This window comes from Eublepharis macularius, chromosome 4 (genome assembly GCF_028583425.1).
Source record: "Eublepharis macularius isolate TG4126 chromosome 4, MPM_Emac_v1.0, whole genome shotgun sequence".
Taxonomy (NCBI): domain Eukaryota; kingdom Metazoa; phylum Chordata; class Lepidosauria; order Squamata; family Eublepharidae; genus Eublepharis; species Eublepharis macularius.
The window spans coordinates 185881310-185897739 of NC_072793.1; the positions used below are offsets into that span (position 1 = coordinate 185881310).

The 16430-nt window shown below is 44.3% G+C and overlaps 1 protein-coding gene across 1 annotated transcript in view; it reads right to left on the bottom strand.

Moving 5' to 3' along the window:
* LOC129328034 (zinc finger protein 91-like) overlaps positions 1-16430 on the bottom strand; it is a 113575-nt gene that overhangs the window by 20751 nt on the left and 76394 nt on the right. Inside the window, exon 14 of the mRNA XM_054976773.1 lies at positions 6977-6991. Coding sequence (XP_054832748.1) covers positions 6977-6991 — 15 coding nt within the window. The remainder of the gene's footprint in view (positions 1-6976; positions 6992-16430) is intronic.

Sequence of the window (16430 nt, forward strand, 5' to 3'; positions counted from 1 at the left end):
GACCAGGCACTCAAATGGAACCTATGTTTTGTCCCAAGAGGGAAAAATCCTGCAGCTCCTGGACAAATTTGGCATGGCAGAAGCCAAGCCAGTTAACACTCCCATAATTACAAATAGCTGTGATGAAGAAGGTGAGCTTTTTCCTCACACAACATTATATCAATCACTGGTGGGATCTCTCCTATATCTGTCCTCCTGGGTTCGGCCTGATATCGCGTACGCTGTACACCGTCTTTGTCAGAAGAATGCCAGTCCTAGGCAATCTGACTGGGTGGCAGCCAAACGAGTCTTGAGGTTTCTCAAGGGCACTAGCAACAGGAAACTAACTCTGGCAGCCAGCCATACAAACCTGTTCGCTTTTTCAGACTCCAGTTGGGGGGACAGGGAGCAAAGGAAATCCACCACTGGTATAGCTATTTATTTGGGTGGTGCCCTGGTTCAGTGGAAGGCAGTAAAACAAACGTTTATATCCCTAAGTTCCGCAGAAGCAGAATTTGGTGCTTTAAGTTCCTGTGTCACAGAAGTGGAGTGGTTTACTTCGCTATGCCATGATTTTGGTATAGCCCAAAACAAGGTTATTATACACTGTGACAACACGGCTGCTATTCAGTTAGCTAGGGAGCAGAACTTTAAAAGTCGCTCCAAGCACATAGGGATCAGGTATCAAAACGTAAAAGCAGCTGTTGACAAAGGGTTGGTGGACCTGCAATACAGCAACACTGAACAAAACATAGCTGACATGTTTACCAAAGGGTTGGATGTGATAAAACATAACATATTCACTGAACGGTTGTTTGATGGTGTAAATATGTAAGGTCAGCTGTGTATAATATATATAAATGATATGTGACATGTGGCAAGGAGTTTAGCAGGAGTGTCAGAATATAAACTCACTTGCACATGTGTAAAGGCTGTTGTGCCCTTTAACATAGAGCATAGGGTGAGTCAGCAATTTCTCTGACAGTTCACACCTGATCAATTAAGCTGGGATTGCGGCAAGATTGCATCAGCCGTGTGCTGGTTGGCTGACTCCAACTCACCCTATAGGCTGGTGGACACTTAAAAGTCCAGCCAAAGGTTTGTGTAGGGCTGATCTGCTCAGCTTGGTGCCTGGTGCAAACCTTTGTCGCTCAGAACAATCTTGGATAACTCTGGTAACTGACCTAAGGACTGGACTCTGGTTTTGCTCTCTCTGTATGTATGTATGCTGAGCACTTTTGCACCTGTAATATATGGACTTGTATAATACACCATCTGCACTTCATCACAACGTCTTGGCTCCAGTGTTTTTGTTGTTGGGCAAAGCGGGTCACTTGGCAGCACTAATTACAGGCGGTTATTCCGTCAGCCATTTCATGGCCTCCCCAAGTAGGTGCTCTAATCTCTACCACTGACAGCTGGGGGAGGCTTGTGTTGCCAGGGGTGGCATTTTGCATGCAAAATGCCCCCCAGCCCTCAGGGGCCCTTCTCCCACCCTTCCCCCCACCCCCCACCCAGGCTCAGACTGCTCCCACTTGGGGGGCATTTCATGGCCTCCCCAAGTAGGTCCTCTCAGCCCCTAAAGTCCACCCCTTACAGCCCCACACAAACCCAATTCCCCCCCAGCTGCCACACACAGACCCAAATCCCCACATTAGCCCCTCACAGACCCAAATCCACCCCCACCTGCCCCACACCCATAACCCCAGGAACAGGCTGGCAAAGGCCAGCCCTCTCCCTTTGTTCCCTATGCTGGGAACTTCTAAACTCTCTTTCCCTGGGCAATTCTGCACAGCCCAGGGGTGCCACAATGGTGGGCACACTTCTGAGTGCCAGCTGGTCCCTGTGAAAGAGCACCTGAACCACAGACACCCTCCCTCAAATTCCCCCACCACCTACAGAGATGGCTGGCCAGCCAGCCCCATTGTTCCCTATGATGGGAACCAACTGCACAACAAAGAATAAAACAAGAACAACACAAAATAAAGTTTTAAATTTTTTTTCTCCCTTCCAAAGTACAAGTAGGCAAAGCATTATGACACATTACACCAGCAGTCCCCCACACAGAAAAATAACACAACTCACTTAATATCAGAGAATCACAAAGCATGATTCCTGTCAAAAACACTTTATTTCTTGAACAGCTTTAGGTTACACAGCAGGGGGGAACACCAAAGGGCATGGCAGCACTATCTTACACAAAAATAACACAACTCACTTAACATCAGAGAATCACAAAAACACAATTCCTGGCAAAAACACTTTATTTCTTGAACAGCTTTAGGTTACACAGTAGGAGGGCACAACAGGGCATGATAGCAATGTACTACAAAAAATAATACAACCCACTTCACCGTTTTTGACAGCAATTGTGTTTGTGTGATTCTCTGATGTGAAGTGAGTTGTGTTATTTTTGTGTAGTACACTGCTTTCCTGCTCTGTGGTGCCTTCCTACTGTGTAACCTAAAGCAGTTACAGAAATAAAGTGCTTTTGACAGCAATTTTTTGGGGTGATTCTTTAATGTGAAGTGAGTTGTGTTATTTTTGTGTAAGATACTGCTTCCATGCCCTTTGGTGTTCCCCCCCTGCTGTGTAGCCTAAAGCTGTTCAAGAAATAAAGTGTTTTTGACAGGAATTGTGCTTTTGTGATTCTCTGATGTTAAGTGAGTTGTGTTATTTTTGTGTAAGATAGTGCTGCCATGCCCTTTGGTGTTCCCCCCTGCTGTGTAACCTAAAGCTGTTCAAGAAATAAAGTGTTTTTGACAGGAATCCTGTTTTGTGATTCTCTGATGTTAAGTGAGTTTTGTTTTAATTTTTCTGTGTGGGGGACTGCTGGTGTAATGTGTCATAATGCTTTGCCTACTTGTACTTTAGAAGGGAGAAAATAATTTTTTAAAAACTTTATTTTGTGTTGTTCTTGTTTTATTCTTTGTTGTGCAGTTGGTTCCCATCATAGGGAACAATGGGGCTGGCTGGCCAGCCATCTCTGTAGGTGGTGGGGGAATTTGAGGGAGGGTGTCTGTGGTTCAGGTGCTCTTTCACAGGGACCAGCTGGCACTCAGAAGTGTGCCCACCATTGTGGCACCCCTGGGCTGTGCAGAATTGCCCAGGGAAAGAGAGTTTAGAAGTTCCCAGCATAGGGAACAAAGGGAGAGGGCTGGCCTTTGCCAGCCTGTTCCTGGGGTTATGGGTGTGGGGCAGGTGGGGGTGGATTTGGGTCTGTGAGGGGCTAATGTGGGGATTTGGGTCTGTGTGTGGCAGCTGGGGGGGAATTGGGTTTGTGTGGGGCTGTAAGGGGTGGACTTTAGGGGCTGAGAGGACCTACTTGGGGAGGCCATGAAATGCCCCCCCCCCAAGTGGGAGCAGTCTGAGCCTTGGTGGGGGGTGGGAGGAAGGGTGGGAGAAGGGCCCCTGAGGGTAAGGGGGCATTTTGCATGCAAAATGCCACCCCTGGCAAAGGAAGCCTGCCTCTTCATTTTTTCCCCATAGGAAATAATGAAGAAAGATGAGCAGCAGCATGCTAACAATATGCTGCTCCTTCGCTTTCTTATGGGAGGATGGGGGGACCTGCTTTGGGGGGCCATAACATGGCCCCCCAAAGTTCAATCTGTCTGAAACTTGGGTGGTTGTTAGAGAAGGGTTAGAGGAAGGTCCCCACCAATTTTGGGCTTATTCGGTGGGAAAATGCCTCCTGCAGGCGTCCTGGAAGACGGAGGCATTTTCCCATAGAAAAAAGCCAAAAGAATGCCGAAATAATGCCGAAAGAATCCCGAAAGCCGAAAGAGATTCTTGTTTCGGCTTTCGGCTTTAACGATAGAGAATCTTCTTTCGGCTTTCTACTTTTGGCTATAGCCGAAAATTTTTGGCTTGCACACCCCTAGTCAGTCCCCTTCTTAGAAGGTTTCACTCTCTATGTGTTGTCACTTCTTTCATAGACAATAATGTCCATGAAGTTTATGCTTTAACTATCAGTATGCCACGTAAGGTGGATATTTTCATCCAGAGAGTTAAACAAAGTTCCAAAAATTTATCAGCAGCAGAAATGAACAAAAATAAATCATCAATAAATCTGTGGTTCAGCTGCAAAGGGTCAAAAAAAGGGTTGTTGGAGCTATTGAGCACAGTAGCCTCCTTTAGATGTGCCATATAGAGATTTTCCACACTGGGTGCGGTGGCACACCCCATGGCCACTCCTTTGGTTTGCAAGTAGAATTTGTTAGAGGAACAAAAAAAAATTCCCCACAACTAAATCAAATAATTATAATAAGAATTCAGGGGTGGGGGTGGGGGAAGGCTCTTCAGAACGAGATCTCAAAGTGGATTTACTACTCACTAAGCTCCCTCATGGGGTACTGAAGTACAGACAGACGAAACATCCATGGTTACCAATAATAATTTGTCCCCGATGTGTAGTCCCTGAATATGTTTTATGAAATCACTGATATCTTTAACATAGGATCGGGTCTGAGTAACCACTGGTCGCAAAAACTGATCCAAGTATCTGGCTAAAGGTTCCAATATAGAGTTGCTCCCAGAGATAATGGGCCGTCCTGGCGGTGGAAAAATATTTTGGAAAAGAGGAGGTTGCGGGGAGACTGGATCACTCTCTTTAAGTATTTAAAAGGCTGTCAGGGGAGAGGACGGAGATGTTCCTTTTGGCAAAAGAGGATAGGGCTCGACATAATGGGTTTAAACTACAGGAGGGAAGGTTACGGCTGGATGTTAGGAAAAACTTCTTCACGTTGAGAGTAATTCTGCAGTGGAATCGGCCAGCTAGGGATGTGGTGAGTTCCCCCTCTTTGGCAGTCTTCAAGAAGGCTATTCCTGCACTGGGCAGTGGGTTGTGCTAGATGGTCTGTGAGGCCTCTTTCAGCTCTGATTCTATAATTCTCTCTCTGCTCTCAAATCATGTAACAGTTCTTGCCCTTCTAACCACAATCCAAAATCATTATAATTGACACTTCCATACAGGATTCAAACTACCATCACACCTTTTCACTTTCCATCCAGTGAACAACACAGGCAGGAGAGAAGAGAAGGACGGAAAGAGGTTCAGGGAGGCACCCAGGGTCATGCTTTCCAGTTCCACACTTACCCCACCTGACCATAGAGGAGCTGCTTTCTCTCCGTCGCAAAGAGGTGGGAAAGGATACTTCATTGGTTTCAGGGCCTCGCCTGGAGGGACCAAAGAGAATCAGAAAACATTCTGAGCTTTCCAAGTATTGAGCATCTCAGTTTCTTGCACGAGGGAAGAAGATTCTCCCTCTCTTCGATCATGGTCAGAACTAAACTTGAATACTTATTTAGGAAAAAAAATTTGATCCCATTCATGTGAAAAATCTACTTTAGCTACGGTAAAATAGAAAAATGTTTCTCCAGTAGTACAAAATTCACAGTCTTAAGAAGGAAGACCTCTGATATGCAATGAACAGGCAGTCCTAAAACCACCAACAGAATCACAGCTGCCATACCCCAGATTCTCTGGGCACGTGGCAAGATCGGAACAAATGGAAAAAGGCAGGCCCGTTACAGGTGATGTACCCCTGCCCACTTGAAACAGAGGCATTCCCTCTAGCCATCTCCCAGTGGTCCTCCACCAGGGCGACTAAGGCTGTTTCACTCCCATAAGCAAATCTAAAAGAAGGCTGGAAAGGATCTAAACATTTGTCTGGTCCCAGAAAGCCTGAAGCTGGAAGAGTGAAATCTCCTGGGTCCAAACTTTTAACAACCCTGTCCACATCCCAGTCCAATGATTAAAATGAGAAGAATGACAAACAACCAAACAAGTTGGCAACCTGCCACCATCTGACCGCATCACAGCTAATATAGGGTCCAAGTTAGAATGCGTGGAAGACATTTAATGTGAGAAGTGATGGGCAAAATAGTTGCAGCCTTGCGCTGAGCAAGGGGCTGTTAGTACCTAAGACAGGCCCTTCGTTGCCATGGAGACCATGAAATACTGAAGGGCTCGGGGCCACGCAGGCTCGCCTTGGACTATGTTACTGTGCCATACGATCTCCCCAAGGATTATCATTTTGTTCCTCTTCTTTTGGGCCCAATGCATTATCTGCCCAATTTTTAACAAGAATTTCAATCCCTATCATTTTTCTTTACCCTCAACCACAAACCTACAGGCATTTTTAGAAAGTAGTTACCCAACTGGTTAGCCATATTACCTTTGCATGCATGTAATATAATTGGAGATGGCCTAAACCATTATATTTCCAATTATTTTGGGAAAACTACCACTCAACCTTTTTTTCTTCTTCTTTAAAGGGATATTCCTAAACTGGGAAACTGGAAATGAGCATCCTTCCCACACTGGACTGAGGCGAGTGTATAAAAGCAGCGCTTGTACACTCAAGGAAGACATTCAGAGGGGACAACTGCCCTGTTTATCTTACCCAGAAAAGTTCCTCCGTGGTAATGCTCCTGCACAATGTTTTTCTGTACCTGAAACATAAGCGGGGAACCCAGAAAGGGGAGAGAGGTGAGAAAAGGAACAAGGAAAGGGGGGGTCCTTAAAAAGGAGCTAATCCATATGGATTTTGAGGGTATCATTTATTGTATCTTGTGCTCCAGATACTACACAGATGAATCCCTCTCACCTGCTGCTCCTGATTCTTGGTATCTGCTTGGCTCAGGAGGAAGCCTTCTGCCAGGGCCACTGCCTGGGAACTGGTCTCCGGCCCACATTCCCTGACCCAGATCTCCATCTCCAAGGGCAAGACAGCCAGGAATTGCTCCAAGACCACCAGGTCCAGGATCTCCTTCTTGCTGTGCCTTTCCGGCTTCAGCCACTGGTGGCAAAGATGGTGCAGTCGGCTGCAAGCCTCTCGGGGCCCTTCGGCCTCCTGGTAGCGGAAGTGCCTGAATTGCTGGCACTGCACATCTGAAGGGGGAAAATCCTCTCCCAGGCTCTTCTGCATGGTTCCTTCCCACACTTCCCTTCTGCTCCCAGCCTTGGTGGCATCAGGGCCTCTTCTTGCTTCCAGACCAACTGATTCCGGCTCTCCCCTCATCCTCCCTTCCTCTCCAGACAGCCTCCACCTGGAGCAGTGGATCGCCTTCCTCCTCTGCCGGATTCTTCTGTAAAAACAAGCGCCAGATCTATGACTGCCTGCAAAAAGAAGACTGAGCGGTGGGACCTGTATATCTGGACACCTGCATCCAAAGACGGGACCCGAGAATTACGAAAGCTGATGGCACACCCCAGAATCAAGGGTGTTCGTAAAGAAGTTCAATGGAGCAAGCGAAGCAGAGCTTCCACACAGCAAGCAGAAAAGTTCTGCTCTGCTTAATAAAAGCGTTGCCTGACTTTAGGCTAAGGATTCCTGCAGCGTTCAGAAGCCAGAGAAGATTATGTGGTGCCAGGAATGAGGTACGTATTTACAAAGAGGTTGTTGTGAAGTTAGAAAGAGTGGGACAGAAGCAAAACGGAGCAACTTCAAGTCCCAGAGATGCTGGACCTCTCTCATCATGCTGTAGACAACTGGAAAAGGTCTCAACAGCAGTTCATGGAAGCCAGCAGAGCTATGGAGGAGCCAGCGAAGAGGAAGGGGACCCAAATTCGGAAACTCGGAAGGCCCTATCCCACCGATTTATCTCATGTCTTTCCACTAACTGTGCAGAAGGAGAACACTAAATATGATCAGTTGGAAGAGCTTATTATGCCAATTCAAAAGGAGATTTCAGAAGGTATCTTTAGGTAAAGAACTAAAGACTATGTTGACAGAGCGCCTTCAGTTGAGAAAGTGTTATCATTCATGGATCTGTGTTTCTATATTCTGCCTGGGTCTTTATGCTAGACTGTTAATACTTTATATTTTCATTTCAGTGTGCTTTTTAGGCCACCTTCCTGGAGGGGCAGCATAAAAATTGTCTAAAGAAACAAATATATTTGTCATACAGAAAAGCACAGCCAGGCAGAGATGTTTATGAGTCCTGTGGCTGATATGAGAAATCCAACACGTGACTTCACAGGTCTCGCTGACTCATTCTGAAGGGGTCAGGCTTCCCCCAAGGGCCCACAAATTCAAGAGGAGGGGTAGATTTTTAGAAGCCCAAGATCTTACATTAGCAAAGGCAACTGAAGTGCACCAAGAGGCAGATGGGGCTGCCTCTTTCCTTATGTTCCACCATGGCATCTTCGCTCATCTGAACAGGGCCTTCTGCAGGGGCCACTCTGACAACGGGCAAAATCAACAGCTGCCCAAACACATGAATTCTCTGGGGTGGCCTCCACCTTATGAAATGGCCTGCCTGAGGAGGTAAGGAAAGCCCCCAGTCTCCGTGCTTCCCTCAAACGATGCAAAACTGTATTGCTTTCTCCTCAGGCAATTAGCCTCTGTTGTAAGAAATGGCTCAGAGAGATGCTCTCAAAAAGGGACTTGGACTGTAGACTATTCTACTGGGTTCTGTCTATTGGTGTTGATGTGCAACTTCCGTGTCAATGAACATGTTCATGTTAAATTACTGAGGTTTTGTTTCAGCAGTATTTGATCTTTTTCTGTCAAAAGTCTGCATACCCTCCTACTATTTTATTGTTTAGGGAACGTCTCAGCCGTTGATCATATTGGCTCACACTGTATAATCCACATGGAGTCTCAGTGAGAAAGGGGGATTCTAAAGAACATAAACAAAATAAAAATGAAAGAAAGAGATGCCATTTTGCTACAGCTGGCAGACAGCAAGAGAAGGCAGAGAAAATACAGTAGAAGGTGCATGCCTTATTCCAGGAAGAATTCAGCTCCACCTCCATTGAAGAGGAGCTTCCAGAAAGCTAGCAGAAAAGCCCTTTGGAGAAAAGAAGCCCTCTGGTTAATCGTCCCCAAAGCAGGGAAGTGTTTTGCAAAAGACATATTATTGCATTACTTACCTAGTTTGCAAAAAGTGCTCAGCCGCTGCCTTCCCCTTCGCCCAATAACACCAGCTACAGAACACACGTGGCTCACAGGAGCCGGAAGTGGCTGCCAGGTCAGGTGGTCTCCCCTCTTCTGACCTCTCTAAGAATAGAGTCTCCTTCCCATTAACCCTTCGGTGGACTCTCCAGAAAGTTAAAAGGAGTCTCTTCTGGCTTCGTCCTGCCAGAGCGTGCATTGGTACATTGAAACAAAATAAAAACCAGCGTCACGTTGCAGATCATTGCTTAGAATATAGGCAGCACCATATCAAGGAATCACACACCCTCCGCTTCATGGTGCCAGCATGGCACAACAACGTGAGTCAAAGCAGGGATCCTCATTGATCCTCGGGATTTTTACAAGGGGTAACCCCAAATCAGGTGGTCATGGACATGTTGAGGGATCTGATGAGGAGTTTGAGGCGTACCTTGAACATGACCTTGAACTATCTCTGCAAGCCTTCCCTATTCTTTCCCCTGCCCAAAATCTGGCCCTGATGCCTGTCACAAGCTGCCTTCCAGATGGGACTGCTGAACTGCCCCTTCCCCAGCCCTCCCCCCACCCTGAGGAAGGCTTCCCAGCTCTAAGCAGACCCCCCCCCCCAGTGGTCCCGTTCTCCTGGCTGATGTTCCCCTTGCATTTCAAGCATAAGGACTCCAGGCTGCAGCCAACAGCTCCCTCCAACCCCAGAATGGGACAGGATGTGGGCCTTTGGGGGTAGCTAGTTTGTTAAATTGCGCCTGGCAGAAGATTAGTCCCATTTGGGCCACACTGGGCACTTTGGGCTTGGAGAACCCAAGGAGAACCCCTCACGGTGCCGTGAGCCTCATTTGAGCCAGTCACCTTCTCTGCCTAACCTACCCTGCAGGGTTGGAGTGGGGATAAAGAGGACGAAAGGAGGGTGCATCATGAAATCTGCCAGAGCTCCCTGTAGAGAAGGGTGGGGAAAAAGTCTCATTGGAGACACTTTGGCCAAAGGATTCAGCTGCAAAAGCCCTCCAAAGCACCCCTCAACATGCCCAGTTCTTTAACAATGAAGCTGCCCTTTATTGGGAGAGGCCCTTTATTTTAAACCTGTTTCAGTCCCACCCACTCTGCCACCCAATTCTGCACCTGCATAGAAATTCAGGAATACTTGTGGGGAGGGAGAATTCCACTCCCCCCCCCCGGAGAGGCAAAGTCATCGGCTATTACTCGTGGGACAGGCGAGCACTGCTGAGGGGTGTCTGTCCTTATCATTCTCTCTCTTGGTCCCTGTGATTTCTCCTCCTTCGATGGGCATCTTCAAGCAATGGAAAGGAAGAATGGACTTTTGGGGAAGAAAATGAACTTCCAGAGATGGGACCTGGAGACCTTGGGACTGCTGAGCCTCTCAGGCAAAAGGGAAAGAAAAAAAGATCTTTAGAATACACTGAGAAAAAACACATAAATAGGGCACAATTGTTGAGAATGTTTCTTCTGTCTGCTATAGAGTTGGCATCTTCAGGAGTCAGTAAGATATGAGTCGAGCATAGGCTTGCCAGGTCCCCCTATCCCCTCACCCCAGTAGGAGGTGGGAGACCCAGCACTTTTATTTACTGGTTGCTCATACAAAGTGCGGACCACCCTGGGAGCGAACGGAGCCTGGATTGGGTTGCTGCAGAGTGCGAGAGCATGGATACTACCCAGAAGGAGCATATCTACATTAACCGTAACTAGCAATCTTTATCTAGTCTTTACCCAGTCATGTCTTTGAGCTATTTCTTACACCACAGCCATATTAGCTGAGTAAAAAAGGCCTGCTGGATAATTCGGTTTTGCAGCGTTTGTGAAAGCTGGAAGAGAGGGGGCTTTCCTGACCTCCTCAGACAGGCCATTCGCTAAGAGGAAGGCCACAGCGGAGAATGCATGTGTTGATTTTGCGATTGCGGACCTGGTCATTGGTAGATCTTTGTATGTATTAACAGCAAGGGAAGTTAAACTATTGAGACATGGCTATTGATTTTGGATGGGGGGGGCGTGTTACAGAGATGTATCAATAAAGGCGTTATTTTTAATAAAGGAAGTTGTTTTTAATGTTGGTTGTTCTATTGAAATGCCGTGAAGTGTTGATATTCCCCCTGGCCCAACTCAATCTTTGGTGACATGTTTGATTGCAAAATTTGGAAGAGTCCAAATTGAAGAAATTAAACGACATGGCGTTGTACATGGGCTGCACTAGCTGTTGGTTACAACCTTCCATGGCCGAGGGGGGAGTTGAACCTTGATCTCCTACATTCCAGTCTGACATTCCAACATCTGCCCCATACAGGCTCAGATAGACCAAAGGAAATGATGCAACCCCCTGTGCATTGGAACTGAGAGGCTGTTTGCCACCCTCCCTGTCTCTGCCGCTACCTCCTTCCTGGCTTCTTGCACATAAACCTTTTGCTTCCTTTGCAAATTGCGGAGGGATGATCTTGCACTCATCAGTTGGGCTTGAATTCTAATAGACCTTTGTGTGCCTTTATTTCACTCTGATGTTCAATGCAAAAAGAGAGGCTCCTCCCAATGGAAAATACCGGGGGTGGGTGGGGAAGGAGCGGAATATCACAAATAGAAGGCAAAGTTAATATCAAGGCAAAGTAAAACTGTTTAATCTAAAAATAAAGTGCAATGTGTCCTGTGTGGATTATACAATTATAAACCAAATAGATAAACACACACAATACAGGCTGCCAATAATTGTTAGGAGAAATATAGAATATTTAACGGGTGCAATCAATAAAGCAACATAGGATCCAACCACAAATCTCCAGTGAAACAATAAATGTCAGGCCATTCAACAGACATATCAAGGATCCAAAAGTAAGTCTCAGTCAGGTAAGTGAATAAAGTCATTCTCAGACTCATTACTGTCTAGTTTTCTGATTTTATTTTGCTGCTCCAGAAGCCCCTTTAACAGACAATGCAGAGATTTCTGTGTGTTTTTTCAGCTCATTTGTTCTCTTATGCACTTGCTAAGAGCTGCTTTGTTGCTTCATTGCATATTTGTAACATTTGGCTTGACGGGTCACTTCCAGTGCAATCCAAAGAAGAGTTAACCCAGTCCAAGCCCACTGACTTCGATGCGTTTAGATTGGAATCACTTTTCTTACGATTGCAGTTTTAAAGAGAAACTGGATCACAGTGATATTTGGATCTGAGAGAACCAGGTTCAAATCCCATATGTAGCCATTTGGGTAACAAGGTTGCTGGCTGACTTTGGGCCCATTTATATGATTTATAGTCTGCCTTTCTCACTGAGTCTCAAGGCAGATTACATAGTGTGAGACTAGTACAATCAGTATCAAGGACATTTCTATACAGTATCAAGGAAATTTCCGTATAGTGCCAAGAACATTTCCATAAACAATGACATGGGGTAAATAAATACAAAGACAAAACATCAGCAAGGATCCAATACAGAGTTGAAGAAATGCTGAAACAAAACAATCAGTTCTAGGACTGACATTAGACCCCATGAAGTACAGGTAGTTTATGGAGTACATATTTAAGCAACAGAGAATATGTAAGGCAACCTAGTGATGAAGTCTAAGGTCCCTAACTCATTAGCAAAGCATCAGAGACTCCCTCCCTACAATACAGCCTTCCTATCTGAGTAAAAAGCCTTTTTCAATAATTTAGTTTTGCATCGCTTGTGGAAAGCCAGGAGAGTGGGGGTTCTCCTGACCTCCTCGGCATGCAGTTCCACAGGGTAGGGACCACCACAGAGAAAGCCTGTGTATGGGCTGCTGTTGATTTTGCCCATGTGCAGGGTGGTACTTGCAGATGACCCTGTTCAGATAAGTGAAGCTGCCATGGAGGAGCAGAGGGAGGGAGGTGGCCCCGTAGGTATGCTGGGCCAAGGCCGTGAAGAGCTTTGTATCTAATAACCAATACTTGAAATGTGCATGGTAACTGATAGCCAATGGAGTGACTGTAGAATGAGAATGATGTTCATGCTGCTGCTCGTTCCTGGTAACAGTCAAGCTGCAGCATTTTGGACTAATTGGAGCCTCCTAGTTAAATTAGATGGGAGACCAATGTATAGTGCATTACAATAGTCAAGTTTTGATGTTACCATAGCATGGGACCAGTTGTCCAGGTCAGCCTTGTCGACGTAGGAAGCCATCTTCTGAGCTAGAGTGAGGTTGTAAAAAGCATTTTTTTGCAGCTGTCTTAACTTGTTTTTCTAGTAGTAGCACTGGATCCAAGTCTGCAAGGGTCAGGCAAACTCTATCGAATGTGGGGAGTACATTGAAAAGAAAGAAAGACTACACAGTGTGAGTCGCTACAGTCAATTTCAAAGACATTTCAATAAACAATGTTATAGGGGTATATATACAAATGCTCAAATAGACCATTCGCAATTCTAAGACCTATTAAGCAACACAGGAACAACCTGGTAGGATCATATTTATACCAACAATCTATAGTCACCCTCTATACATTTACAGGCGTATCTCTTCAACAATGCTTCCTTACATTACAGCTCTTCAATCTGAGTAAAAAGCTCTCTTGAATAATTCAGCTTTTCATTGTTTGTGGAAAGCCAGGAGAGCAGGGGCTTCCCTAATCTCTTCAGTGAGCATCCAAAAGTCAACTGACGATGGAAACCAAACTGATAACCCTCCAAATGGAGAAAGCAGCATCGATTCTGTGTCTGCAGAATGCGAAGGAGGAAGAAGGAGAAAACACCTCAAAGGTGGCATCAGGGCTACTGGCAATAGCATTAAATATTCAGCCAGAAGAAATGGAAACAGAGATAGACACAGCCTATAAGGTAAGCTCAACCTTTGCGAAGAAGAACAAAAAACCACAGATCCAGAGGAGTTATTGGTTAGTCTTAAAGGTGCTACTGGACTCTTTTTGATTTTGAAAAAACCACAGGAAATCCATGTAAGATTTATTAGACGCAAAATTAGAGATGATATCCTTAAAGCAGCACGAGAGACCACATTGAAGTACCAAGATGAAGAGCTGACAGTCCTACAAAACATCCCATGGGAGGTGAGGATGAAGAGACGGGAATATGGATTTCTGACAGATTTACTATGCACAAATGGAATTCAATATAGATGGCTGATACTAGAGGGATTACTCTTCAACTTCAATGGTCAAAGGTTTAACATCAACTCGATTCCCAAAGCACAAGCGTTTGTCCAAAAGAATTTGATGGTGGGCCAGAAACCGAAGGAAGGTAAAGGAGAAGAAGACATAAGCTCATGCTCTGATTCAGAACCAGAAATAGAAGATGGAGCAAGAGGAGTACAGACCAGAAAGGAAAGCAGAGAAGAACATAAACAAGGGAGTAAGAGAGGCAAGAAATAACGGCCAGTAACTTTCTAGAAATATCCTCAATGAATGTTAATGGATTGAATTCCCCCCCAAAAAGAAGAACATTCGCATATTTGAAAAAATTTAAAGCAGAGATTATATGCCGTCAAGAAACTCACATTAGAGATAAAGAGAAACGTCTGTTGAATTGTAAGAATTCGGGACACTCATTCATTGCAGCAGACAAAGTTTAAAAAAGAGGTCTAGTAACATATATACAGGGAAGATTGAACCCAAAGCTCATCTACGCCTGCGACCAGGGAATTCTAATGACCAAACTTTAGAAAGGCCAAAGAAAATTTTTGCTAGTAAATATCTATGCCCCTAATGAACAGCAAGAAAAAATCTTCCAAAGACTTCTAGAGCATGTATCCAAAATGAAATACAATGATACATGCATTGTGAGAGACTACAACGCAGAAGCAGATAAAAATCTGGATCGAAAACGTGAAGAACGGGGAAAAGGGGGGATGCTCCCCCCCAAATTCTTTGAAATGGCTGAAGAAATGGCTCTTGTGGATTGCTGGAGAACATGAAATCCGCACAAATCCTGGTCACAAATAGACATGTGTTGGGCCTCAACATTGTTAGTGGAAGAAATAGACATCCTGCCGCAAGTGATTGGAGGCCACAGCCCTTTGATAATAAAGATAAAAGAGGAAAAATGACAATTTAGGTGGGGACTAAATACAAATCTACTAAAAGACAAAAAGATTCAAAGAAACAATCTCCAAAGAAATGGAATGGTATTTCAAACAAAATCTAAACAATGAAACTACTGTAGACATAGTGTGGGAAGCTTTTTTCAGAGGACAGGCAATTAGATATGCGGCAAATAATGAGAGAAATAAAGAATATCAAAATCTGGAAAGAAACTTTAAAAAAGAGGACAATTTAAAAGATACCCCTGAAAATAGTACACCAAAAATGAAGATACAGATACTCCAATATAAACATAATTTTTTTTAATAAAGATTTTTATTGGGTGAGAAATAAAAAAAAATAATTATACAAATTTTCAAATAATCCCCTCATTTCCTTATTCCCCCACCCTTTCCCCTCCCCCCTTTTATCTTAGACTTCCAACAGTTTTCCAACCCGTTGTCTACCTCTACCTCTTAAATCTCTAAATAACTTCTTTAATTAATTCTTATATCCTTAACTACTTCTTTAAATGCTCCTTTAATAAACTACTTTCCTAAATTGTAAATTACTTCTCTAACTTATTCATATTTCTTGTAAAGATCTATATCTCCTCTCCTATTGTCCAATTAATAGTTATCTAACAACCATATTTCCCCCTGCATGTACCACTTCTTCTCCAAGTATTGTTTCAGTTTCCCCCAGTCATTAAGAAATTCTTCTGAATTTTGTTCTCTTAACTTCCTTGTTAATTTGTCCATTTCTGCCATGTACAGCAATTTTTGTGTCCAATTTTCTATAGATGGTACTTCTTGCGTCTTCCACAGCTGAGCATATAAAATCCTTGCCGCCGTTGTCATATAAAATACGAACGCCCTGTCTTGTATGGGAATTCCTTCTAAGTTCAAATTTAGCAACAGCAGTTCTGAGTTTTTACTTATTTGCTTTTGTAAAATTTCTGACAATAGCTTCTATAATATTTCCCCAGTACTGCTTTGCTATTTCGCAAGTCCACCACATATGGTAAAACAACCCTTCATGCTTCTTGCACTTCCAACATTTGCCTGACATTTGGTTATTCCCATTTGCTATCTTCTTTGGCGTTAAGTACCATCTATACATCATCTTATAAATATTTTCTTTGAGATTAGTACACGTAGATGTCTTCAATGTATTTTTCCACCAACATAAACTTAATTTGATGTTATTGGAGGATATGGAGAGAAAAAATAAATATGCTAAACTAAATTACTCTGAAAATGCAAACAAGCCTACAAGTTGGCTGGCCTACAAGCTAAGGAAAGAAAATACTAAAAGACAAATAATGTCATTGAAAGATGAAAAAGGAGAGGAGAAAGTCCTTCAGGATACTGATAAAAGCAATCCAAAAGGACTTGGAAAGATGGAAAGATCTCCAGATATCATTGTCGGGAAGAATAGCAGCGATAAAAATGAATGTTCTCCCAAGAGTACTATTTCTCTTTCAAAATATACCACTAGGAATACCCCAAGTATTCTTTAAGGACCTTAATCTGGCTGTACAATCCTTCATCTGGCAGACTAAAAAAC